At 41.2% G+C, this 26,549-nt stretch overlaps 1 protein-coding gene across 1 annotated transcript; it reads right to left on the bottom strand.

Annotated features, from left to right (window-relative positions):
- Positions 1 to 2,313: 2,313 nt before the first annotated feature.
- LOC149083934 (uncharacterized) lies at positions 2,314 to 20,944 on the bottom strand. The gene is made up of 2 exons (XM_089234310.1): positions 20,496 to 20,944; positions 2,314 to 5,538 (listed from the first exon to the last, which is right to left on the bottom strand). Exons 1-2 carry the CDS (start codon positions 20,645 to 20,647, stop codon positions 3,735 to 3,737), a joined length of 1,956 nt encoding a protein of 651 aa, XP_089090436.1. The 5' UTR covers positions 20,648 to 20,944; the 3' UTR covers positions 2,314 to 3,734.
- Positions 20,945 to 26,549: the final 5,605 nt, after the last annotated feature.

Raw genomic sequence — 26,549 nt, forward strand, 5'->3', positions numbered from 1 at the left:
TCGCTCCCCCATGATCTCAAGATATCCTGAAAATTTGGCTGTATTTGCATAAGCAGTTTCTGAGGAAAAACTACTCGAGACCCATTCACAAGTGCAAATATTGCGGCAGCATTGAGAGTTCTAGCACCCGCTTGACAACTTTTTTTCCTTCGTAAGGAAGGAAATGAAGAGCATTCATTGGTGAAAATTCTTGAAGCGGGTTTTAAATCTGCTTTCTCTTATTTCCCATGTGAATGGGGCTTTAGAGTGCGGGAATTTTACTTATAATCACTGTGCATCTAAAAAAAAAATCACACAATATTCTTAATAGGCGTAATTTCAACAAAATACCCCAATATAGAAACAGAATTCAATGCTCATCATGGAGCTGCCATTAAGAGGGGATTAGTTAGAATTTGTGCATTCACAACGAATATCAGTCGGTACAGTGTATACTAAACGCATCCTGAAGTTTCGGCCATGAATTCACGGACACCCAGTATACACCTAAAATACATTGATCAACTTAAAATTTTTTTTTTTTAATAAACTGGAACCAGCAGGAAAAGGCAAAACAGTAAGTATTAAACACACAAATGTACAAGAAAATAAGAGGGAAAATAATATACACGCATTTTGCACAATCGTCATAAGCAGTTTTGTACAATGGGGGGAAAAAACATGAATAGCAATTTTTTCCCCTCCTCCTTCTCTGTATCACAGGACTCTTCGGATAAGATGAAAAGATATATTTGTATGTATATATTTACATGCGCACGCACGCACACACACGAACACAGAATCTTCATATATATTTTTCTTTGTAATTACATTTGTACATTTCATTTTACACACAGCTTTGATCCCCTTAAAATATGGGACGAAAAAAAAAGAGAATGACTTTATATATTTATATCTATATATATATTTCATCACAATCGCACGTTACGCAGTAAACCTGCACAATGTAAATTATGCACACGCACACACACAAGTTTCTATAAGCAAGAATCTGTAAATTCCCTCCCGATTAACTGAAGAAAGAGGTGGCGAGAAAAGCGACAGACTCGTACAAAGAGAGAAACGAGTTAAAAATTTGAAATTTCCTGAAAATTGCAGCAAAGATCAGAGCGAGTTTTTTCAACTGGTAGAAATCCAGTCACACAATGCCTTGATGGCATATCAGCTCTATTGATAATTATCGGATTAAGGTTCCCTATTGTAACATTAATCCAATCCCCAGTGCGTGAAGGTCTGGTGTTTATTTCATTTTACTACTTTATGTGAATATTTAGCTTTTTTATCTCACTGCTTGCGGTCAATCGAAGTGATCGGTGATCGCTGCCGGTTGTCTCCCGTGTGTACAAATCTTTACACGTGTAAATTCTTTATCTTTTGTGTTCTGTGATTGTGCTGGGTTTTCCTTGTTTGTTTGGGTGCGGCATGGGTTTATTCTTTCAGAGATGGAGCGGTTCAGTACAGCAGTTGCTTTGAGGGTTCCGTTGTTTCAGATTGTTTAGAACAGCTTGCTTGTGGCTGAGTTTCTCTCCCTCACTTATCGCAGTTAGTTAAATAGCACATAACACAACTTTCTAACCTTTATTTTTAGTGCCTTAGGATTAAGTTAGTCTTGGCTGGTCCGGATGTTTTAGTAAATTAACAGGTCCCTGATTGAGTCTCTTGCAGATGTTCATCTCAAATTCATCTTTCTATGGTGGCCAGTTCACTAACGGGACTGTTGGTTGACCTAGTTGAATGGACAAAATCATGCCTGAGGAATTGTTTGTGTAAATGATCAAGTAAATTGCTGAAACCAGCGATAGTGGGACTCCCTCTTACCATGTGTGGTCAGTTATTTCATAAGGACTGACTTTATGAGAAAGGCACTTCTTCCTGGTGAAATTACCGATGGTCTTCCTGCCATCCTTGCATCCTGGAGTGTTTGATACTGTGTCTTCTGATGAATCAACAATTTGTGAAAAATTGAGGAGTTCAACGAAACAAGTGACCTGCTAGATGAGCTGACCAATAGAGGTGTCATGTGGATATGAATGAACTTGTCAAAACTTAATGGTGATAACAATCGGTTTAATTACAAGCCATATTTTTTGATTGGTGTGTAAAATTTGAGATCTAATATTTAAAATATGAGTCTTGAAGTTTAACTCTTTACCGGCCATAACAGCCGCAGACGGCTCTACAAGCAATTAGCCGAGATGGGGGTATGGGTATATAAGAGATCAATGTGAAAGGGCAGCAAGGGATGATTGACAAGTATTGTCAAGGGCGAAAACAAGAAAGAAAAGCAGAGTCCCCCATCATTTGGATTTGGAGTTTCACTCAAGCTTTACGATGAAGCTCACAGTTGTTTTGTAACAATACAATATAAAAACTGAACGGTAAGAAAGGATGGGGGGTTAGGTGAGCAGTAAAAATTTGGACAAGTCCATTTCAGAAAGAAAAGATAGGTTATTTCCATGGACCTCCGAGTATCCTTCAAGAAACGGTAAAGGGTTAAATTGTTTTCTGAAAAGATTCTATCATTATTGATATGTTAACAAAAAAAAATTTAACTAGGAACTCTAAACTTAACATGAATAACCGACTTGTGGTGGAAATTTGTATTTTATCTCTCATTTCGTCGTCTGTCAGTTGGGATACAAAAATAAAACCTGGGAATTGTACTGTTGATGAACTACGAGATGCACAAATTTAAATATAACCTCTCTTTTTTAGCGTTTAGAAATTAACAGGTCAGTGCAGTGTTCTTCAACCACTGGTTTTCACCGACAGGTGATGGTCCGACTGGTAGGAATTTCCTACCAGTCCGAGAAACATTTTGCCCGATTTGCACATAGCTGCTACATAATTTTAGATTTAATTTCAAACATTATACTGTACCTATACACCGATTTTCATTTGTCTAGCAAGCCTGCAAATGCTTTTTCCTATTTTACAGAAAACCCCCCCCCCCCTTAGTACCCGTCCCGGTATCCACTATCGCATCATCACTTCGCTGCAATAAACAAAGATAAAGACATACACGTATGCAAGGAGACAATAAATTCCACAATACACACGCACAATTATTCAATCATCTCAGAGAACTATTTTTCTTAAAAACCTCCGAAAACTAGTGGTACTCAAGCTTTTGCTCCCAGCGGCTCCCCTGCTATAGTCATAGTCCATTCAAAGCTCTTAACAGGCACATGTCAATATCGCCATTCAAAATGTCCCTCCCAGGGGCTGCCATTCTAAACAGCATGATAGGCCCAGCAATGCACTGGGACCCTCATATAAATCAGACACAATTGATGTTAGATGCCATGTGAGGACCCCAGGAATCCCTTATGCACCCCACCACGAAACAACCTGGGCCCTGCCCCCTCCCAAGAGCCATGACACTTCGAGGACCACCAATCAAAATTAAACAATTCAAGAGAACTGCACACCGATTTCACCAAACATTTGTAAGAATTTTTCCCGTAAAATTAAGAAATTTCACGAACGACCATTAATTAAAGCATTTGTTCACAAAGGTTAAACATCATTACATTATTTACAGAAGTGATCTCGGACCTAAAACTGAGTTCACGAGACAAAATATTTCTTTTGTGTTTTATCGCTACAAGAAAAATATATAATTGCACTAGATGTAAAAATTTCCACGTTCAAATCGTCAAAAAAATTAGGGGGGGGGGGGGAGTTAAAAGATAAAAACAAGAGAGGCGGGGGGAACTAATCTTGAACCGATGCTACGTCGTCACAAGACTAACTTCATGTAATTCTTTGGGAGGTACGTTGGCTTCGTGCCACGCCTGTCTTATCGCTTCCTTGTAAGGGCCGCGTTTCTTCTTGTTGTATCTGAGTTTGAATTCCTCTAGGAAAGGAGTCAATTGGTTACAAGGCATGTAGGACGATGTGGACGAACCGAACCACGAGACATGAGCTTGCTGGTTGATGGTCGCCCCGTTGTCCCTTTGCGACACTGTCAGGGCAAGGACTTTACCAGGCCACCAGGGGAACCCGTGTATCTTGCCCCAGACAATGTCGCCCACTGTCATCTCCCGCCCAATCTCCAGCACACACTTTTTCACGTTATGAGTACTTATCCTCATCATCAACGGTTTCACTTTATCCATGTCCCTGAGTGGAGAAGAGTGCTTTGGGAAGTCCGGCACCTCCCCGTAGTCACTGCCGTCGTTGGAGCCTATGCTCCCGGTACTGGCATCACTGATGTCGCTGATTATGGAGTCCTCCTCGACAGAGTACTTTGGACTGCATCTCATGTATGCCTTGGCGTTCAACCTCTTGAGACTGATTGACAACTTTTGGTGCATGCACTTGTTTTTCACGTCCTCGAAAACGCTACCCTGTTTGTTCACATCAGGAACCATCGGTAGGTCTCCCGCGAAATTTGTGCGCAGACACCAGCCTTCGCTGGTGCCACTGTTGAATGCATTCCGGTCCGTGTTTTCAGAGTTACACTTTTCCGTTTCCTCCTCCTCCTTATGCTTCCGTTTCTTTTTGAGTTTATGCTTGTGATGATGGTGCTTCTCTGAAACGAGAAGCATTGCACCATTCTCTTGAGTCGGGGACAACGGAACTGTGTTCGCTGTAGCTACCATGGTCGTGTTGGTCTTCTTTTGAGCTTCCTTTTTGGCCTTCTTCAGAGCTTTCTTTGCAGCTTTGGCACTGGCAGACCTCTCCTCTGCAGTACTGTCAGCCTTTTCTTGGACAGTCCAGTTCACGTCGTCTTCCGTGTCGCTGGTCATCTGAACTCTCGGAGGTATCTTCAACACAGTATCCGTTCCCTGGGGATTAGCAAAAGAGATTTTGATGACTGGACTCGTTTTTGCCATCCCCGACTTCAACGCTATGGCACTCGTAGCCATGATAGCACTCGCTGGGGCTGGAACGGCAACGTTCGGATTGCCTTCCTCACTCTTTGGGATACCAGTTCTCTTTTGTTTTTCCGGAGAATGCACAGTGGGGACACCTTCCGAGAAGGACAGCTTCCGCTTCCGCAGGACCATCTTTTCTGACTTGTAAGACTTGGCTCCGTAATGATAGTTCATGCTACTACTGCTGCTGTCCTCCTCGAGCTCGACTTTGCATTTTGATTCAGTTTTGATTGATGCACCTTCTTCGACCTTGACACCAGGTGTGTCCGATAATTTCTTATCACTAGACTCACACTTAGCACTTCTGGTTAATACCCTGTTCTGGTTAGCGACCTGCTGCGAGTTCTTGTTCCTCGTACTGGCTCCCTTTTTTTGGTTTGGGTCGTTATCGTTGAATATTTCTTGACAGTGGGAGCAGAGGATCTTTCGAGGGCGTAGCCGGCGCATTCGTACGCTTTTGTCCCTGGAATTCCTGGCATACCTGCCAAAGTAAAAGTTCGTGGTGCCAGGAGGAACTTGGAAATATGTATGTCTTTGCTTCACAGAATGCAGTTTGTCTGTTTTTTCGTCCTGGCCCTCTGTGCCACCCGTCACAGTGCTTTCTTCATTTTCAACTTTGGGTACTGGTGGCTGCGAGATACCGTAAGGTGCATTCCTATACATCGAGAGAGAAAAAATCAATTAAGCATCAAGCCATTGGCAATACTTCACAGATTAAAAATATAAGTTAATTATCAATCAAAAATCATAACTCACAATACCTCTGAGTGCACTCAACACAAGCACCTGACATATTGATGTTTATAATACGGAAAGAATTCTGAAAAACCCTTGTTCAGGAGAGTTCTAGATATAACGTTGTTCTGATCCTCCGGCACAAAGGTCCCAGTTTTTACTTCATTCCATTACTTTAAATGAGAATATATTTGCCTTTTAGTTTCGCTTGCAGTCGGTCACAGTGGTTACATAGGCATATTGGCGATCGTGACATAGTCTTGTAAGTGTTGCCAATTTCACACATGGGTAAATTCAATATTTTTTGTGTTTGGTGATCATGCTAATTTTACTTGCTTGTTTCAATGTGACACAAGTTGATTCTTTCAGAGCCTGAACAAGTTGCTCTGAAAATGCTTTCCTTTGAGATGGTTTAAAATGGCTAATGATTAAATTTTTCTCTTGCTTATCGTAGCTAGTCTGATATTGTAACACATGACTTATACAGACATGCCAACATTGGCTCAAAGCTTATCAGTAGGGATGAATGTCCAGCTCTGCCATCGGGGAGGGGTACCCCCCCTTAGGACAACATAATCATAGAACAATAACAAAAAAAATCACACTCTCTCTTACCTCAAACTCTCTCACATGGATATACAAAATTCATTGTTATGGTAAAGATCGATGAACCGTATATACTCGTGTATAAGCCGAGTTTTTTTGGTAAAAAATTTGTTCCTCAAGTGGGGGGGGGGGGGGTCAGCTTATACTCCGATCAGTTTTTGATGAGAAAATATTGATCCCCGCAATCAGTAGTCATTTTTGTAGCAGTGTTCAAGAAACTGGCATTATTGATATGGGATATGTTCAACCCCCCACAGAACTGATAATGTCAAAGCCGAGGCAAAGAAATCGAAAACATCATTGGCTTTGATACCAGGTGGGCTAATTGTACAGGCGATTGTACAGCCTTTACATGTGATCATCAAGGAGCCTCTTAAAGACTATTTGAAGAATTTGTGGATCAAATGGACGAGTTCCGATGATGAAGAAACTAGAAAAAGTGGTGCCTTGAAGAAACCTGACATTGTGTGTCTAGGCAGCACCTCCTAGAGATAGAAGGTCTCTGCACTGTTTGCCGTAAGCGTCATTCAGACTACCTAGCAAGTTTGCCACATTTTAAAACAGCATCCTATTTTGTTTCTTCTTATTTTGGCGTAGAATCTTCTTGAATGGCTCGCAAATACCGGATAGCGATTGGATGTGGGGGCATAGAAATCGCCAATTCTGAACCCGATCATTTCTTTTCCTCACAACGATGATACTGGCAAGAGCAGGGAATTTTTTTCCCTCATTATTCTGAGGGAAAATGGACTACTTACTGACGTCACAAGCAGAGAGCGGAGGCCTTCTATCTCTAGGAGGTGCTGGTCTAGGCCTATTGGCACACTAGGCCTTGAATCAGCAATTCGATGGATGGAACTGAAGACGATATCCTCTTTGAAAGTGACAATGACAGCCCCAGATGAGGATAAAAACGAAAATGCCTCACCTCCTATGATGATCTGATGAATTACGATAAGCTTGGAGACTTAAAAGAAATGGATTAAAACGTTTGAATCACTTTCTATTGTAAATTTCCGCAAACTATTTATTTTGCATGAAAATATAAGAATTTTTTTTTCTCTAAAATGCAGATTTTTTTGGGTCGGCTTATATACTGGTTTTCAATTTATTGCAGTTTTGGTGGATCTGAAGTTGAGGGGGGGGGGCGAGAGAGGTCGGCTTATACATGAGTATATATGGTAATTTAAAACAAATCAAGCTTATAAAAACTCATAAAGACCTGTTTTTTTAAACCAATTTCTGTGCTATTGGAAATATCTCCCGTATCTCTGTAGTTTATTGCAGGCGTTCGTAGAAACTATGGACAAGCCATAGTAGTTGGCAACTCCGCTTATGAGATACAAAAATAAAACCTAGGCTCATACTGTATGGCACATAGAACTGACTCATCTTCTTTGAATGAACTAAAACCTTTTTTTTCTTTAAAATACTGAAGAAAATTCAAATTATAGAGACCTTAAAATTTGAAGCAGAGGATAAGTACAAGTTATTTCCGAGCCATTGTAGATTGGAATGCCAAAATTTTGTTCACATTTTTCAAGATATGCTCTCAATAACCTCAGAACCTTAAAAAATCTTAAAACATGTCGCGAACGATGCACTTTGCACAAAGCTCAAGCGCTTCATATTCGCCTTTGGTTCATCATAGGTTAGGCAAATCAGAAAATTGGTGCACACAAAGGCAAGGCTGAGCATACACTACTGAACCAAAAGTTATTTTCAAGAAGATAATGCATAACCTTACACAGATCAATCATAAGTAGGCATTCTGTGCAAAGTCCTGATTTTTATACAGACCTATATATGGGTTTACCATCTTCATGATCACCTGCTTAATAAAGCGTCCAAACACCAGTGGAATAAATTAAGTGCCTGAGTAGTACAATACTCAGCTTCCACAATGATGATTACCATCAAGGTCACAGGTTCAAATCCGGGTATAAAACGTTACCTACTGAGCCTGGGGCGGCCACCAATATACGTCACCTTCATTTCCCATCAAACTCCAGTGGTAGGAAGTTGCCGTATGGCAATATATGACCGGAGTTGGTGTGCAGTAAAGCAAAGTAATGGAATAAATTCAAACACATTCTCTGCATATTTTCTTTCCCGTTTCTCTCTTCACCACTGCAAAGCTTTACAGCAACCCTATCTCTATAGAAAAGTTTTTCTTCCTTTTCCTCCTTTCTTTCCTATACTCCCTGTTAATGTATCTTTTGCAACGTATGTCTTTATCTGCCAATGAACAAAACAGTTTTGAACAACTATTTATTTCTATTATTACAAATTTAAACATTAGTTAAGACATCAATTCAAGGGCAAACCCTTCACTAGTAGGAAAATCGCAAAGTATACTTATGGTGAAGCAACTAGGACGGAAGTGACACTCAGCTACGGTCTTCAAGAAACGATGCTCGACCACAGATGTCGGTAAGAGTCACACATAGAACTCGGCGACGAACCCAAGGCGTCGACGAGGCCGCGGAATCGGATCACGGACGTCGATAGAACCACACTTGGTCTTCAGTGATCAAGAAGTAGAAGTCAGATGACGGATATCGTGACGAACCCAGGGCGTTGATGAGGCGATGTTAGATCACGAACACCGGTAGAACCACACAAGGTATCCAGCGATCAAGTGGTGGAGTCCAGTTAACGGATATCTCGACGAACGCAGGGCGTTGACGAAGAGGCGTCATTAGATCGCGGACATCGGCGTGTTACACGTGGATTTCGGCGTTCAAGCGGTGAAGTCCGATGGTGGACGTCGTGACGAAGGGGTAGCATCAGCTTGCAGCGTCATACGAGGAAACTATCAGATCACCGCTATTGACCGTGCCAGCCAACGCCAGATCGCAGACGGCAAGAGCTACAAAGGCATTAAGATCGATAACGGACGCCAGACATCCCTGAACGGCATTATTGGAGAGCAACTGACGGGAACATCGGACCAGCCGAGTTGTTCGAATGATTTGAGATTTTAGCGCTACATTAGACTAAAGGCTGATTTGAAGCACGGACGTGATTATATATAGCTCTCAAATCACTAAGCATGCAAATGAGGAGTAACGCACATGCGCCCCAATCGACATCGGCGTTCCAAGCGGCAAGTTCGGAAACTAGTTTCCCTTTAAAACAGTTCGTGACACGTCGGCACCGGAAACGTCCGTAAGTAACAAGTTTGTTTAGTCGACAGAAAATAATTATAAACATACAGTATATGATAGACATAACACAAACTCAATAATAAAACATAACACATGCACTACCATTACATCAGGGGTAAAGGTCAGGCGAGCGTCAACAAGACCATGTTACAATTTCTACTATACATGAAAGATCGAAGGGGCGCGCGGTAGCCCAGGTCGATAAGATGCTCGCCTAAAGTACCAAAGGATGTTTAGAGGTGTCGCGAGTTTGATACCTAGTTCGTCCTTGTCAGAAAACTTTCCTGACACAGGGGTACAACAAAAAATGGCAACAAGACCGCAGAAAAAATTGCTACCGCAGGGAGTCCGCCATGGAGGGGTTAGCGCACCAACTTCTCGATGAGTATAAAAAACAAGCCTGCTGTTCGGAATCGGCAATAAATTGTAGGTCCCGGTCTAATGCAGAAAATGACAGTGGTGCGACAAAAATGATCAAACGAAAGATCGAAAGAGAACTCTAAAAAAATCTCTTATCTTCCTTATCTATTACACTTTTCCATTGTATAAGTTCTTTTCTTTCCCTCCTCTTTCTTTTTGTAATGTGCCACTAGGTTAGGACAAGGTTAACAGATTTATCGTCAATTCCTGAAAGAGATAATAAAAAATTTCCTGCTAAACGCTTTGTACGTGAAGTAGTTAATAGAGCTTTAGTCTCGCTTCTTAATTGAGGCAATGACTTAATTAAATTGAAAAAATTCAATAAGAGTTTAGATCGTGTACAGTAAAAAAAAAAAAAAATCTGGGAAAGGCATTCAGACAGCTCAATAGCCAGTACTCTACCTCCTGAAAGAAACGACAGATAGCTCGACAAATATATATTGACACCAGGTACTGTTTTGCACTGGACAAAACAGTAATTAGGGCCCCCGGTCGGAAGATGTTTGTTTAGTCAGTGAATTTATGTTGTTTGCATCTTGGATCTTCCCTCAAAAACCATAGGGTGTAGGTACTTATACAAATACAACGCCGCAACAGGCAATATGCCCATGACAAATATGGATGTCATATAATTCAAAAATACAGCAACCCAACAGGGCCGTCATTTCAACTTTTTCCGTCAAAGGCGGAGTCGACTGATCTAATGTATATATGAATTGACATCATCATCATCGTGCCCCCCCCCCCCCCACAGACTTCCAAGTCTATCTCCGCCTATGGGGCAAACATTTTCCAGGGGGGGGGGGGCAAAGTACATGTACTCTATGTATATATATATATATATACCATTTTTAGTGTATCCCCCCCCCCCTAAATGACGTGCCTGCAAGACAATAAAAAACACAATCACAAAAATTATAAACAATATACACACATGATAAAATATTATACAATGCCCATAAAGAATATTATGGTTGTCTTCTATGAGATGTGGAGTGGCTCTGGGCAAAGCAATTGATGCAGGAATAGAGATGCCATTGACACGCAATTGCGCGTCAAATACCCGGAATTTCGGAAAAGGACGCACAAAAATGACCCCCCCCCCCCTTGTCAGCAAAATTTCGTCATCAGCTCTGCCCCTCTGAATCCTAACTCATATTTTCATAAAGGGTGGTTGATGACGTAAGCATTATCCACCCCCCCGTCATCAAAAGTCAGCAAATCGGAACCCCCCCCCCATTGATGACGACATAATACTTGAACGGCCCCTAACGGTATTTTTCTTCCGAAATTCCAATTAACAAAAATAAATCTTTGATAATCGGGGGGGGGGGGGTGAACACTAGTCCCCATGCCCCCCCCCCCCCCCCGCTTGTGTACGGCTCTGCATAGGGGCAGAGCTGATGACGAAATCATGACGAATGGGTGGTCAAAAACGGCTAAAATTTTACTGATTTAATACTTGAACGGACCCTCACATACCGGAAATTACGGTACTTTCACTGCTATCTGCCGGCATTCAAAGGCAGCGGCCTATACGGCCGAAAAATTCGCCTCGTTCACAAGATTGTGAATGCGAATTCTTTGAAAAATCGTAAAGGATTTGGAACGTCTGTTCAAAGTGTAAAACATTTTCCGAGATCGTTTAGAAGACAAAAAAACGAATCTTTAAAAACTCTACCTTCAATATCCACAGTTTTTGGTCATCTACCTGCTATGTGGAAGTCACCGTTTCGCTTCGCGAAAATCACTGGTGTGTACGCAGAATCGGCTTTTGGAGGGGCACAAGGATTTCTTCAACACAAATTGTGGATCATTAACGCTCAAAAGCAATTTTACATTAACATAGTATACAAGACTGTATTTTCTTTATTATTTTAATTTTATACAAAAATATTGTAAATTTTTCATTTTCTTGGAACCCCCCCCCCCCCCCCCGATTTTGTCTTTGGGGAAAATCCAGGTTTGAAACCCGCGATTACGCAGTGGTAATCGTCTACAAATACGATTTCCTACGGTTTTCCAATTTTGAGTTGGCTATTCCTTTGAAAAAAGCTGTGGTCGCTATGAAAATCACAGAGCTACAACACACAGATATGTATACATTAAATTTCAAATCCATGAAAAACCAATTTGGAGGATAGATTCAGGGCCGCAACTAGGGCGGGGTGGGGGCGGGAGATAGATAGAACCGCTCACAACTCCGGACTGGTGCAAAGCACCTTACTTCCGTTACCTCAAGACGCAGAATTGTGTCGGAAAATTTAGCAGAGATTTATAGGAGTCGGGGGGGGGGGAAGCAGGGGGGTGGCTCTGGACTGGGGGGGGGGAAAGAACCGAGAGAGAGACTTCACCCTTTATAACTGCATCTTCTACGGGGTGCCAAAATGTGTGCTTGTCTCATTTGAGAAAGTAAGAGAACGGAGGAATTACTTCGTTAAAACGAAATTTCGTTGCAAAGGAATTCCGGGTTACCTAGCATTGTTCCTATGCAAACTTATTTGGGGGATTAGAAAAGTGTTCGTTAAAACGAGATCTTCGCTATAACGGTATTCGACAGTAGATGGCACCACCTACTGAACACAAAACACGCTGAATGCTGGGCGCGCACACACACACTTGAGTTCCACCAACACAAATCTGACATAGCTCCCATCAGAGACGCCGACGTGAAGAAAACAGTAGAGGGGCTGGAAGTTGCTGGTCGACCCGAAATATAATAATCGATATATAAATGGGTACCTCTAACGTTTAGTTACAGTGGATCCTGCTTTTGTAACGTTTTTCAATGTCATAAAAAACACTGTAAGCAGGAAAACACTTTTAACAGGAAATCTTAATGGGAATTATTTCGAGTTGGAACGACGATAATAAGTCGTACTAAGTGGAAAAAACGTTCTAAATGGGAACGTTATAAGCGGGATCGACCGTATATTTGCTTTAGATTTAATATATGTGCTAAATTCTACTGTTCCAATTCTCAGTAGACAATGAAAGTAAACGAATGAACCTTTGGATAGACATGTTTTTAGAAATTAATTTGATTCACAGAGATACCTCCTTCTCCTACCCAGAACACGGCCCACCGCTCTGTCTCAACGAAGAGATATAAGCAGGTGATCAAAGACCTGGGGCATGTTGGAAAAAATTCATAGAGGTACCAGTGAATCATGGGAGGGGGGGGGGGAGCGCCATACTTTTTTTCGAGAGGGGACCCAGATTTTTTGAATACCCTGTTTACCGGGAAACGGGCAAATAAGAGCACAGCGGCGTCTCGGGAATGTGCCGCGGAGCACTAAAGTGACGTGAAACTGCACCGCCGATCACCCGAGCGATCTGCAAATGAGCTTCGGGGCCGCTTTTAATTGCTGTGAAATTATACCGCGGGTTCCTTAAGCGATGTAGAACTGTGCTGTGGTGGATCTTCATTCTAGTGATATGTGAATGCGCCATTGGTCCCTTAAATGATCCGGAAATGTGGCGTTTAGTTAATTTTTTTGCAAGATTTGAGTTCGTGGGCCACATCAGATGACTCCGCGGACCACATTTGGCATGGATTGAGCATGCAACGGTTATATTTAAAATTTGTTCACCCCCTTCCAAACCTTGTCCTGTGCTCATGCGGAACCACTGCCCTACAGAATAGGCGCACGAAAAATCCCTGCAAAATTTTAAATTTCCGAAACAGTTTTCGTTAAATAAATATTCCTCGACACCGAGACTTTTTAGACAATTTAGACTTTTCAAACATCCCTCCCCTTCAGGCAAGAATTGATACCTAGGGATTTTTCATGCACACACACATACGAGAAGAAACTTTTCCGACTCAGTTCTCTCCAAGGATGCGAACAATGGGGGAAAAAAAAGAAGTAGGGAATTAAAAATTCCCTAAGGAGTAAAGAGAATGATAAAAAATACACGAGGGCGGCTCTGGCAAGTAAACAATCCCAGCTGTTTTCCCCCCCCCCCTCTCTATCCCTACTCCATCTTGCACAACACGCTCAGCTGAATTTTCCTGGAAAGGCTTGAAGGACACGGAGGACCGCATTCCCTCCGAGGCGAGTTTTCGCTCGCCAAATAAAGCGCCAACTTTAAAAAGCCCCCTGAAATTCTACCCAGAGTAAATGAAAAAAAACAACTAATTTCCATACAGATTTCCGCCAGACCCTATGATTTTTGGACCCTAAAATTTAAGCAACGTATACAGGAATCCCTCCCACCCCATCTGTGACTAACAAAACGCTAGTCACAGATAGGGGGGGGGGCTCCTTGGGCAAGCCCTTCCCTTTCGTGACTAGGGTCAAAGATGTTTGGTTAGCAAGTAAATAATATTTGCTTTGCCCAAGGAGCTCCCAAGCATTTCTAGTCAAACCCCCCCCCCCCACTTGTCTAACTTGGACACTGAACCCAGAGCCCCCACCCCCATGACAAAATCGGGTCCCGATGATCCTTGTGATAAACAGATGCGCCGAAATGAAGAAAACATTGGGGGTGGGGAGAAAGTTGCCAGTTCTCCCGCATACACAGGAATCAAGCCATTATGCACGAGCGGGAGAGTGGCGCGTTGCATTGGAAATTCACTAATTATTGAAGAGCCTAAGGCCCCCCGTAAAACTCACTGGGGAGTCAAACAGTATCGGTTGAAACGCATTGTCTCGCGGTATGGTGCCATGGTACACCGTTTGGGATTATCACTGACCTATAGTGTAGTATTTGGACTGTTTCTGTAGATATGTTTTCCCCCCGGTCAGCTCAAATCGGGCTCAGACACGTCTAAAAACTGAACCCCTTCTGACGCCAGCCCCCCACCCTTCTGAATTTATATCATTTCTATTTTCTATCGCCCTCCATCTATCGATTAACTACCAGATTAAGAACGATTTAATGATGGATTTCCTCAATTGATCGCCGATCAAAGAATGCGGAAGAGTTTTTTTTAGCTTTCCAGCAGTTTATCACAATATCAACTCCCTCTCCCCCATTCGTTTTCATTTTTTCCATCCTAAATTGGGCCTCCCCCCCTTCTTCATTGACTTCCGCAAAGATATCAATGGGAAGAGGAAAAAACAACTAACTATACAACCCCCTCCATCATCATCAAGGCGGTATCACTAGGTCTCTATAATGTTTTCTTGATATGATAATCTTACCGGGAGAGGGCGAATGCTTGTGAGAGGGCCATACTACCACGAATTTTTAAGCATAAAATAGTTTTAAATACTTTAAAAATCGATGTGTGTGTGTGCCCTATCTTAGCCTTACATGTGTTATACTTATGTTCATTTGTAGCCCTTACCGGCGATTTTCCGGGGGCCCCAGAGCTGCCTCCCGGAGCCGCAAGTACGGAAGGGCACTTCTATGGGGCGCTGGGCCGAGAAGGGCACCGGATTTACAAGTTTTTTTCCGTTCAATATAACCGAGAGAGGGGAGCCAAAACGGTATACTGGGGCTCGGGGGACAGACAAAATTTTAGTGTCTAGTTGCTTGCGACGCTGATGCTTCCAAGAATTCCCATCAATCGTCTCTCCAGCCAAGGTGCGGGAGGAAAGGGCTTCTGCAGTGACAATACTGCCTAGTGGCCAGGGGTCTATGGAATCCCAGACCCCCGGCTAGGACTTTTCGGGGTCTCTTCATCGATTTTTCGTGAAAATAGTGCATAAAAAACTATCTGCAGGGACCTCTCGTCGACCTCGTCCTTGTACGAATCTTTGGGGGAGGGAAGTGGGTCTTGATTGATGCAGATAAGTTTTGCAATAAATTGATGCATTTAAGTGCTCAGATTTTGAGGTGCTCCTCGCAAACACACACAAAATCGCACTCTGAGCAGCCATTTTTGCTGGTAAAAAAAATATATATATATATATAAATATTCACAATTAATTTCTCTCTGCGTCTACAATCAAGAAATTTTAAAAACGAGAAAATAGCTCTGTAAAAATGGCTGTTGCCTTCCTTAATAATAGTCGAGGCTGTGCAAAGAATGATGACTCAGATCACCTGGATACACACACACACCATCAACAACATGACATTTATGTAACTATTTTCATGTATTTCAAGCAAATACTCAAATTTCACATGAATTCAAAAAAAAAAAAAAAATATTAAAAATTGTATCAGAAATTTTTTAAAAACATTCATGTAGAATGTGGAAAAACCATGATCATGGGAAAATTTTATCAACCCAAAACCATCTAAAATTAACAAAATCCTACAAGGATCAAATATAAATTTCAAACATTAAAAAAAACCCTATCCACAGGGAGCGTATTATCTACTGTTGGAGCTCTGATAACTCATGTATATGGGTTTAGCACCATAGTCTCATTTATTGATTCACTGTCAATGCATTTAATCATTAATGGGTCAAATGAATTGACACAGGGGTGTAGGTGCCAAATCACCAAGGAGACTAAAAAAATTGGAATTGGCGCCTAAAATATATATGTATATATATATTTTTTAATGTATTATAACTAAACCCCAGATTATATGCACTGAAAAAGTGGCAAAATATGCACTAAAAAAATAAAGATAAATCTTCACTTAAATATAAAGTCGAGAGATGCCATGACAAAATAGACGAGATATGCCGAACAAACACATGTGCAGAAATGAAAACAAACCATATAATAATAATGCTGAATTATGGCACAAAAAATTGACACTCAAAAATGAAAAAAAAAAATGCACTTGAAAGTGCCGAGAAAGGGAAAAAAATTGTGAAAATATGCCTTAAGGGCATATATATGAAGAATATATGTGATATGGAAAAATAGCCTATGCATTTAAAAATGTTGAAGTTTCCCCTGAATATGGAAAACACGTACAAAAGGAAGTAAAATATGTATATTTATGCACATTTTTATTTTCAAAAGAAAAATGTGCACAAAAATGAAAAAAAAAAGCATATTAAAAGCACTGGACTGAGCCTTCCTAATCTATGAGAAAAGAAAAATATGCAGTAAAGATAAAAAAAAATGTGAGCAAAGAATGTGAACACTTGAATTTAGAAGTGCAAAAATATGCCTAAAAGCATGTTCTAAAATGAACGCCACTCAATGGTAAAATATTTTCTTGACAAAATTTAAAGGAATGTGGTTGTTAAATTTGAAGATTGGAAGGGAAAAAGGTAACTTTGCAAACATTAGTGCAATGACATAAATAGAAAAAAATGCACATATTCTAAAATTTTGGGAATTTTATATATTTATATGCCCTCTAAAAAGTGCTAAAATATGTAACCGCATATACACTTTTTATGCATCTGGGCTCTAACAACAACTTAATTGAAGTTGAAGGACAGCACAAAACTATTGGAAATTATGCCCGTGTGAATGCTATTAGCATGCTAGAAGGCTCTCCAACTCCTAGACATGTAAAAAAAATGTACTATTTTGGACTGATATTGTCAGGAAAAGGAAGGTTTTATAGGCTGGCGCCTATAAAATTTTGCTGGAGCCCAATTTCCTTTTCTGATTCATCAAGCCCTGTTGTATACTATATGATGACCATTTTGTAGATGGCTTAAACTATTTACATGCACGTTGTAATGAAGTTATAGCATGAATCCATCTGCTACAATGTAGTGGCATTTAAAAAATTTCTGTTCTCATAAATATCGGTCTAAGCTTATACAAAAGCTCGTATTGACAAGGATTTCTTGGTGGTTTTTTAGGGCGTTTCGGGCTAACGTGAAGGACTGCCTGAGTAATAATACATATTTGTGAGAGAGATAACATATTTTGACCAGGGCTGGACAAAGCATAGTACCCACTGTAATAGGGTGATAAACAGTGACATAGGGAATTTAGGCTATAGGCCTATATAGTAAATTGCATGTCAATGGCTTCATAATGTCATGTGAAAGCTCTTTGGGCAGTTTTAGATATGATTCTGGATGCTGTTCAGGCTGAAATGAAGGCAACACAGCACACTATCTCGATAAAAATGCTGGGAGGAAAAGAATTAATTACTTCTTGGAGACTTGGATGATTATTAATAGAATGTTATAATGTAGAAATCCACGTGCATCTATTTTTAATACCCCCCCCCCCTCCCCTCACATAAAGAAGTCGTAATCACCAGTTTACATGGATCAAATATCAATCAGTGAAAAACAGTGACATCACAGAAATTGTTATTTTTGCTATTATTGAGATATATATATATATAATAATTTATACATCAATAACTTTATAATGATACATAAAAGTTTTTTTGGGAGTATTCTGGGGCTGAATTTGGGATAACATGGTAGGCAACATGAAACACTTCTCTTGTACGGGAAAATAATTTAACCTTGCTTCTTGGTGATAAAATTTTGATTATTATTAGAATGTGCAAATAAAAATGCTGACGGATTAATTTTTACTACCTCCCAGAGTCTTCAAAAATGCATAATTAATATTCCACACGGATCAAATATCAACTTTCAACATGAAAAACCCACCAACATAGAGTAATTATCCATTTACGATACGGGTGACTAACTCATTCAGCATTCTACGGGTGTATAAATTTGTTAAATGGATTGTATACTGTGTAGTCAACACTTATTTATGGCGTGGTGTTATTTATCGATACACATTTTAATTGAATTAATGAATCATTGTCACAGTACATGGTGACATGAAAAAAAAATTATTTTCGTTAATATTAGACTGTATACGGCAAATTATATATCAATAGCTTCGTAACGACACGTAGAAACCTTCCACATGGTTTGTAGGGCAACTCAGAACACGATTTGGGCTAACATGGAAGCAACATGAAACACTGTTCAGATAAAAATGTTTATTTTTGTGAGAAAATGCATTTAAGCATTTCACGGTGATTGAAATTTCATTAAATTTATTATCATTTAATAACATTTATCCAATTTATTACCATTAAAAAATAAAATTGCACGTAGGAATCCACACGACCCTCCCAAAGCATCAAAAAATTCATAATGAACAGTCTACATGGATGAAATATCAATTTCAATCTGTGTCGGGACATTAAAAAAAACCCCATTTTTATAATTATCGGAAGCTATAGATATGGTGAATATCAATAGCTTCATAATGATTCATTCAAGCCTTTTAGGTGGTTTTTGTGGCGTTCTGGGACTAAAACAGAAGCAACTGTTTGTTATGTAAGAAAAATTAGATCATTGGAATTTATTATGAACCCATGTGGATTCATTTCCGTTATCTTCCAAAGAGTTAAAAATTCAATATACATGGATTAAATATGAAATTTAAACAAAAAAGAAAAATCGATCAACATGTGATAATTATCATGTATACATTAGTGTGTGACTGGCTCATTCAGCATAATAATTATTTATATATCGGTGTATAAATGGGCTAGATGGATTATATGCTGCGTGTTCAATGTTTACAAATTGTTTTATTACTAACATGCATGTTTTAATGGAGAATGAACATGAACCATGGTGTCACCACATAGCGGTATACGGTAATTTTACAAAAATTGTTATTTTCGTTAATATTGAAGTGTATGACGCCGAATTGCATATCAATAGCTCCGTAATGGCCCGTAGAAATTTTCTGGGTGGTTTTTAGGGTGATTTGGGGGTTGAATTTGGGCTAAAATGGAAGCAACACGAAATAGTCTACATTTAAAAAAAGCTTACTTTTGCAAGAAAATATATCAAGACACATTTCATTGCGATTGAAATTGGATTACCATTATTAGAATGCAAAATTAATCCATGTAGAAATTGACATGGACATATTTTCAATACGCCCTCCCCCTCCCTCCTAAAAAATTCATATAATCTATTGTACTAATCGATTATGTAGATGATTATTATGCATAGTGATCATTATGAATCCATAATAATCGCTATGCATGGATTTTATGATATCAAATTTCAATCAATACATTCCAGTGCAGTCATATACAGTGACATTAAAAACAAAAATTGCTATCTTTGTAATTATTGGGCAAAAACATGGTAAATTACACATCAATAGCTTTATAGTGATACATACAATCTTTGTGGGTGGTTTTTGGGGCGTCCTGGGGCAGAATTGGGGCTAAAATTGGAGCAACATGAAAACACTCTTGTGTGAGAAAAATAATTCAACCTTGCTTGTAGGTGATGGAGATTTGATTACCATTGGTATTTATCACGAATCCATGTAGAAATCCATGTGGATTCATTTCCACTAGCTTCCAAAGCGCTAAAAATTCAATACACATGGATTAAATATGAACTTTGAACATGAAAAACCCCATCAACATGAGGTAATTACCCACACACATTAGTATGTGGCCAACACATTTAGCACTATAATTATTCATATACGAGCTCATAAACGGATTTAATGGTCTAGATGGATTGTGTGATGTGTGTTTAATGTTTATACACTGTTTTATTAATCAACATGCACGTTTTAATGTAGTTATAACATGAATCATGGTGTCACAGTGTAGTGGTATATGGTGACATTACAAAAATTGCCATTTTCCTTAATATTGGACTTTAAGCGGCGAATAATATACCAATAGCTTCGTAATGACGCGTAGAAACTTCCTGGGCGGTTTCTGGGGCGATCCGGGGCACGGCCCGGGCTAACATGGGCGCAACATGAAACCACCATGCCTCAGTAAAAATGCCCACTGGAAGAGGGGGCAGCAGCGATTAAAATGAGGTATTGCGACTTACTTCTTGGTGACGTCGAGTAAAGCTCCTTGGAAAATCCTGTTGCCGAAGTCGAAAGTGACGACCAGGACGTCGATGAGGGCGTCCTCGACGTGGACCGTGATCTTGGTCCCTTTCAGTTTTGTCACGACGTCGGGATCCGATTCGGCCGCCATGATGGAAGTCCTTTAAGGCTTAACGACAACACCGAGATCCCCATTCCACTGTAGAAACTTTTCCGAGAGACGCCTCACTGCGCCTGCGCGATACAGCGAACGGGCCCATTTTCGGGCCCTTTTAAAGCCCCTGGACCGATTCGAAACCCGGAACGGACCGCGCGGGGACGAACTTCGTAATCTCCACGACCCGTACGGGACGATCAAAACAACCACCGGGCCCGATTTGATACCTAACGCGGGCCTTGCAAAAAACCCTCACACCGTGGGAGCCACGTTTGTGAGCTCCCATTCGCTCAACGGAGGAAGGCTGCGGTTTTTTCCCCACTGGAGTTGGGGCTGTCGATCTCGGTCCTTGTGTCGACGTTTTCGGTCAGAAAATACGGTTTCAGGTTTGAGATTAATGTCTATAAATATATTTTAGACTGCGTAGAGTGTTTTCGAGCGATTGAAATTTCTCGGTGATGACCCCTAATGTTTCAGAGAGGCGCCCCGATGTCCGCAACTGGTGTGGGATGAGATTTTTGTCGGCCGGACGCCATTTTAGCCTTCTTCCCCAACTCGTAAATTACAACTATCATGATGACTATAACCCCCTCTATAAGCTTTTTCTCCCACCCCATGGCTATTTTCTACTCTTTCTCCTATGTGTGCTCCTCTCTTTTTTAAAACTCCTACCTTAGAAAATACACATGTAGAGAATCATGGGGTAGATGAATTTTCTACAAGAAAAGATATATATGCATAGTAAGACATCAACTTATGTACTTAAAAAGAATCTTGATAAATTATGCCTAGGATGTGTCTCCAACATTCACAGCAGGGCCCCTAACCAGGCCGGGATCTTTGGAAAGGGGCGCCATGTAGGAAATTGAAAGAGTGAAGAAACCCCCAAAAATGATAAGAAACGGCCGGGGCCCCCCTCCTGTTAGGCGTAATTTTGTGGGAGGGGGACGTGAAAATCGTCCCTTCCATAACTAAATCCATTCAGGTAAATTAAAAAAAAAAATCTATCTGGGCAAAATCTTCAACGTCCTATGGAGCCGGGAGCCATTGTTCCCACAAGAGGGGGGTGGAGCTGACAGGGTTCCAGCCCCGGGCCAGGGACAATTATCAACATTTTTTTTTTTTCATGCTATAAATTCACTGTGAAAAGTCTGACCGGGAAAGGTCCCTGTTCCAGGATGTGTGGTGTGGTGGGAGACATGCCAAGAGCCCATTTATTGAAACAATGGATAGGGCTATATATATCGCTGAGCTATCGTCAGGAATTAATATAAGTATTTTTGTTTTCAATGCTTTAGGTTACTAGAAAGGGGGGGGGGGGCGTGGAAAATATGAGACCAGCATGTATGTGAGCCCAGGGCCGCAACCAGAGAGGACAATTTATTGTCACCCCGGGACCAGTATCCATGCCTAGGAATTACATGGCCTGGGCCGCAACTAGATACTTTATCAAACAGAAAAAAAAAACGGTGGTTTTGGTAACCCTTGCCATGTAGAAGAAGCAGTTAAAGGGTGAATTCGGCACGCCCTTCTGGTTCCTCCTAGTTGCGGCTCTGTGCATAGCCCCATAGCAGGGTCCTAGGCTAGGATCTTTGTCCGGCCCTCCTTGTTAGATGTTTCATGGGGGGCCCCCAATATGGTGAATTTATAGAGTGAATAAAAAAACAGAAATGGATAAAAGAATCACCTGGGGGGCCTCCTTCCTCCGGGCTGTACCTCTTTCAGCCCAACCCTTGCGGGGTGGGTGCCATGCTTAAAATCCAGTCTCCCGTGGCCGAACAAATCCCCCCCCTCCCACATCCTACAGCAGGGGGCCCTAGGATGAATTCTTCGGTGGGACTTCAGGTCCAACTTCTTACTGCTCCTCCCCATACTGAATTTATAACGAGAAAAAAATTATAATAATCATCCCGGCCAGCACCACAATTGTGGGGGACCGTTTGCCCAAGGTTCGGGGGGGGGGGCGATAGAAGCTATGGGTACAGCATAGGATCCAAAGGGTTAGTTTGTATTGGGGGCCGGTGGGAGAAAAAAATTTTGAAGAAAGGGGCGATGGTAGATGGTCATTTATAGGGGGATTTATGGTTTCAAAGTCCATGGGCTACATGAATTTTGTTGCCCTTCTTCCATTCTAGTCATTTTCTTGAACATTCACTCCTCGAACTCACCGCCCCGTGTTATAACCCACTGCCCCCCCCCGTAAAGACCCCTGTGTCTCTAAGTTACCCTTTCGATGCATGCTTGCGTACTTTCCCACGCAACTTTCCCATGCTTGAATACTCTTTTTGGTGACGCCCATTCTCACGCACTCCCCATTCTGACGCCCATTCTCACGTGGTCCTTCACATCGTTTTGGTCATTGTCATTCTTTCACATTTTCTAGGTCACTCTTTTTGTCAGTCCCATGAATGGCTCCCAAAAGGGTGGTGCCGACAGGCTCCAGCCCTGGGGACGATTCTCATAGTTTTTGTTTCTCACTTCATCAACTATGGAGGCCAGGGGGCGGCGAGAAAAGTCTGGCTTGTGGGCCCGTCAAAGGATGCGGGGACCATGATCCTATCCTCAAACGCACTCTAAGTCACTCGGTCACTCTTTTGCTCACTCACGTGCTTGCACACTCCTAGTCTGGGCATAGGTGGAGATAGACTTGGAAGTCTGGGGGACACGATGATGTCAATTCATATATATATACATTAGATCAGTCGACTCCAAGTTTGATACTGGAGGGGCGGGGGCAATGTCCCCCCCCATTTCCGCCCATGAATCTGGGTCATGACCTCCACAAAGCCGGGGCTGACAGGGCTCTAGCCCTGGAGCCCGGGACAATTCTCATCACTTTTTGCTTTTTCACGCTATACATGAATTATAGAAGTGCCCGTGAGAAGTCTGAATGGGGGCCAGCGAAAGATCCCAACCTAGGGCCCTACTTCTGGATGGGGGGGGGGCCCGACTCTGGGTAGGAGCGGATTTTTATGGTGGGCTTACAAGTGTTTGCCGCCCGTCTCCCATTCTACTGATTTTTCGGATCACTCGATCATAAAATTAGCCCCCCCCCCTCCGAACTTACTGCCCTGGGACGGTAAGCCCGCTAAACAACCCTGTATGTAACCCCATGATAATGAAATTAAACCCATGAAAAATTGGAAAATCCATGGATGTTTCCCCTCAAGGTTTTTTTCACGACTTTTCTTGGCCCGAAATTGGCGATCAAAATTATCTATTTGGCGATCGAATTGGGAGAGGAGAACTTTCTTAGGGTTGCCATTCACTAAAGAGAGAGAAAGAGAGAACGTAGTGGTGCGGAAATCACTCTCCGCCGATTTCTCTCTCCTCTCTCTCTCTCTCTGCGTTGCTCAATTCGCCTCCATGGTGTGCGTTTCCTTTACTTTTATTCGTTATTATTTATTTTTTTCTGGGGGCCCCCCCCCCTCTTCACATCTAATGGACAGAGAGAGGGAGCCCTCTTCTTGATGCTGCTGCTGCCTTCATTTTTATGGGAGCCCGAATTTTTTTTTTCTTGTTTTCTGTGTGTCTTTGGCAATGAAATTCCGTGTCCCACTCCTAGAAGAGTGGGATGCCAATCAATTCAAGAGGGATGTGACAAGATACGTGACAGATTTTACGCATTCGACAAGAAAAAAAGTGTATTCAAAAGCAAATAAACGGGGGGGGGGAGCGGCCGGGGGCCCCCTTTTTTCCCCGGACTGATATTTTTTCAGAGCCTTCTAATTTCAAGTCAGTGTTGTCGTGGACAATTTTGGATGAGAGTTTATTTTCAAATAGTTACCTAGTAGTGGACATGTTCGACCCATGGCCCGCGGACCAAATGTGGACCTTGGAAAAAGTCAGTGCCATCTTAACGCATGGGCCCACCCGGGCATGAACCGGGGGCTTCAAGAGAAGGGGGGGGGCCTCGGAAAAACGAGAAGTAGTTGAATTTTTCAAAAATTTGCCCTAGTAGAGCCTCAGAAAAATCACTTTGTCCGGGAGGGGGGGGTGGGCCCGTGATGCTCTTAAGACGGCCCTGCTAGTAAGCACCTGTGAATCAAGTTGGAGTCTTAACTTATAGCTCAAGAATATTTAGTTATAAATGAAATTATGGCTAAATATTTAGCTATAATTGAATTTTTACGACCCATCTCGGAATACCCTGCAAATCAAGTTTGGGCCGTGACTCACAGCTGAAGAATCCCTGGCTGCAAGTTGATTTTTACGACCCATTTTTGAATAAAATTTTCATCGTGAAATATACCTCAATAATACTCGGTTGTAAGAGGAGGTTTTTACGGCCCATCTCGGATGCCACCGTGAATCAATTACGGATCATGGCTCAAGAATCCGTGGTTATAAGAGGGCTTGTGCTACCCATTCAAGAAGCCGTTGCGAATCACTTTTCGTCGTGACCCATGCCTCTAGAATCCCTGGCTTTAAGAGGGTTTTGTACGACCCATTTCTTAAGCCGTTGCGAATAAAGGTTGGATCGTGACTCATAGCTCAAGAATCTCTGGCTGAAAGTAGGTTTGTACCATTCATTTTGGAAAAACATTGCGAATAAAGTTTCCGTCGTGACCCATAGCTATACAATCCCTGGCTTTAAGAGGGTCTGTATGACCCATTTCTTAAGCTATTTCGAATAAAGTTTGAAATCTTGACCCATAGCTATACAATCCCTGGCTTTAAGAGGGTCTGTTTCTAATCCATTTCTTAAGCCATTTCGAATAAAGTTTGGAATCGTGACCCATAGCTATACAATCCCTGGCTTTAAGAGGGTCTGTTTCTAATTCTTTTCTTAAGCCATTTCGAATAAAGTTTGGTTCGTGACCCATAGCTATAAAATCCCTGGCTTTAAGAGGGTCTGTATAACCCATTTCTTAAGCTATTTCGAATAAAGTTTGGCTCGTGACCCATAGCTATAAAATCCCTGGCTTTAAGAGGGTCTGTATTATGACCCATTTCTTAAGCTATTTCGAATAAAGTTTGGAATCTTGACCCATAGCTATACAATCCCTGTCTTTAAGAGGGCCTGTATGACCCATTTCTAAAGCCATTTCGAATAAAGTTTGAATCGTGACCCATAGCTCAAGAATCTCTGGCTGAAGGTAGGTTTGCACCATTCATTTTGGAAAAACATTGCGAATAAAGTTTCCGTCGTGATCCTTAGCTGAAGAATAATCTGCTAAGTGGATTTATACGACCCACCTTATCATCATCCCTGTGACCAAAGTTTGGGTCGTGACCCATAGGTTAAGAGCCCCCCGACTTAATGGGGGGGGGTCTCCTACCCTTTACCATGGTAATAGACATTCTTATGTAAATATCATTAAAAATATTAATTTATCCACTGATTTGTTTTGAATACTTAAGTATCATATATTTGATTATGCATGTATGCTATCCTTATGAGCTAGTAAAAAAATTTACGTATCTCTAATACTTAGTTTTCTTGCAAATTTCCAAAAAAAAAACGTACTCAAAAAAGCTTTCACGCATGTTAACATTGCATGAGAGATCAATGTAATTGAATGAAAAGAAAAGATTCAAAATAAAAATAAAATTGTCGCTTCATAAAATTATGAAAAAAGATTGAGAGATTTTATAGCGACTCTCAATCTAATTCAAAATTAAATTTAAAATTTTTAAAGAAATATCGTTATTTTAACATGCGTGTGTGAAAGCTGTTTTTAATGCACTTTACAGCGGAAATCTCGTTTTTTAACGAAAAATTTTCCAACTCCCCTCCCAAATAAATTTACATAGAAACAATGAAAAAAAAAAAAATCTCAAATTCCTTTTAAAAACGAAACTTCGTTATTACGAAGCGATTTCTCTGGTCTCCTGGAGTTCGTTATAACGCGATTCGACTGTATTGAAGATGCGTAAAATATTGCACGCAGCA

Source organism: Pholcus phalangioides, unplaced genomic scaffold (assembly GCF_987345545.1).
Source record: "Pholcus phalangioides strain wild (caught in Gottingen) unplaced genomic scaffold, Ppha-v1.0 ptg000008l_1, whole genome shotgun sequence".
Taxonomy (NCBI): domain Eukaryota; kingdom Metazoa; phylum Arthropoda; class Arachnida; order Araneae; family Pholcidae; genus Pholcus; species Pholcus phalangioides.

Bases quoted from the DNA above. Each gene is read 5' to 3' on its own strand.
- LOC149083934 (XM_089234310.1), bottom strand. From the start codon at position 20,647: ATGGCGGCCGAATCGGATCCCGACGTCGTGACAAAACTGAAAGGGACC. The intron at 5,539-20,495 runs GTAAGTCGCAAT...CTCGATGTATAG, and splicing joins TTACTCGACGTCACCAAGAA to GAATGCACCTTACGGTATCT.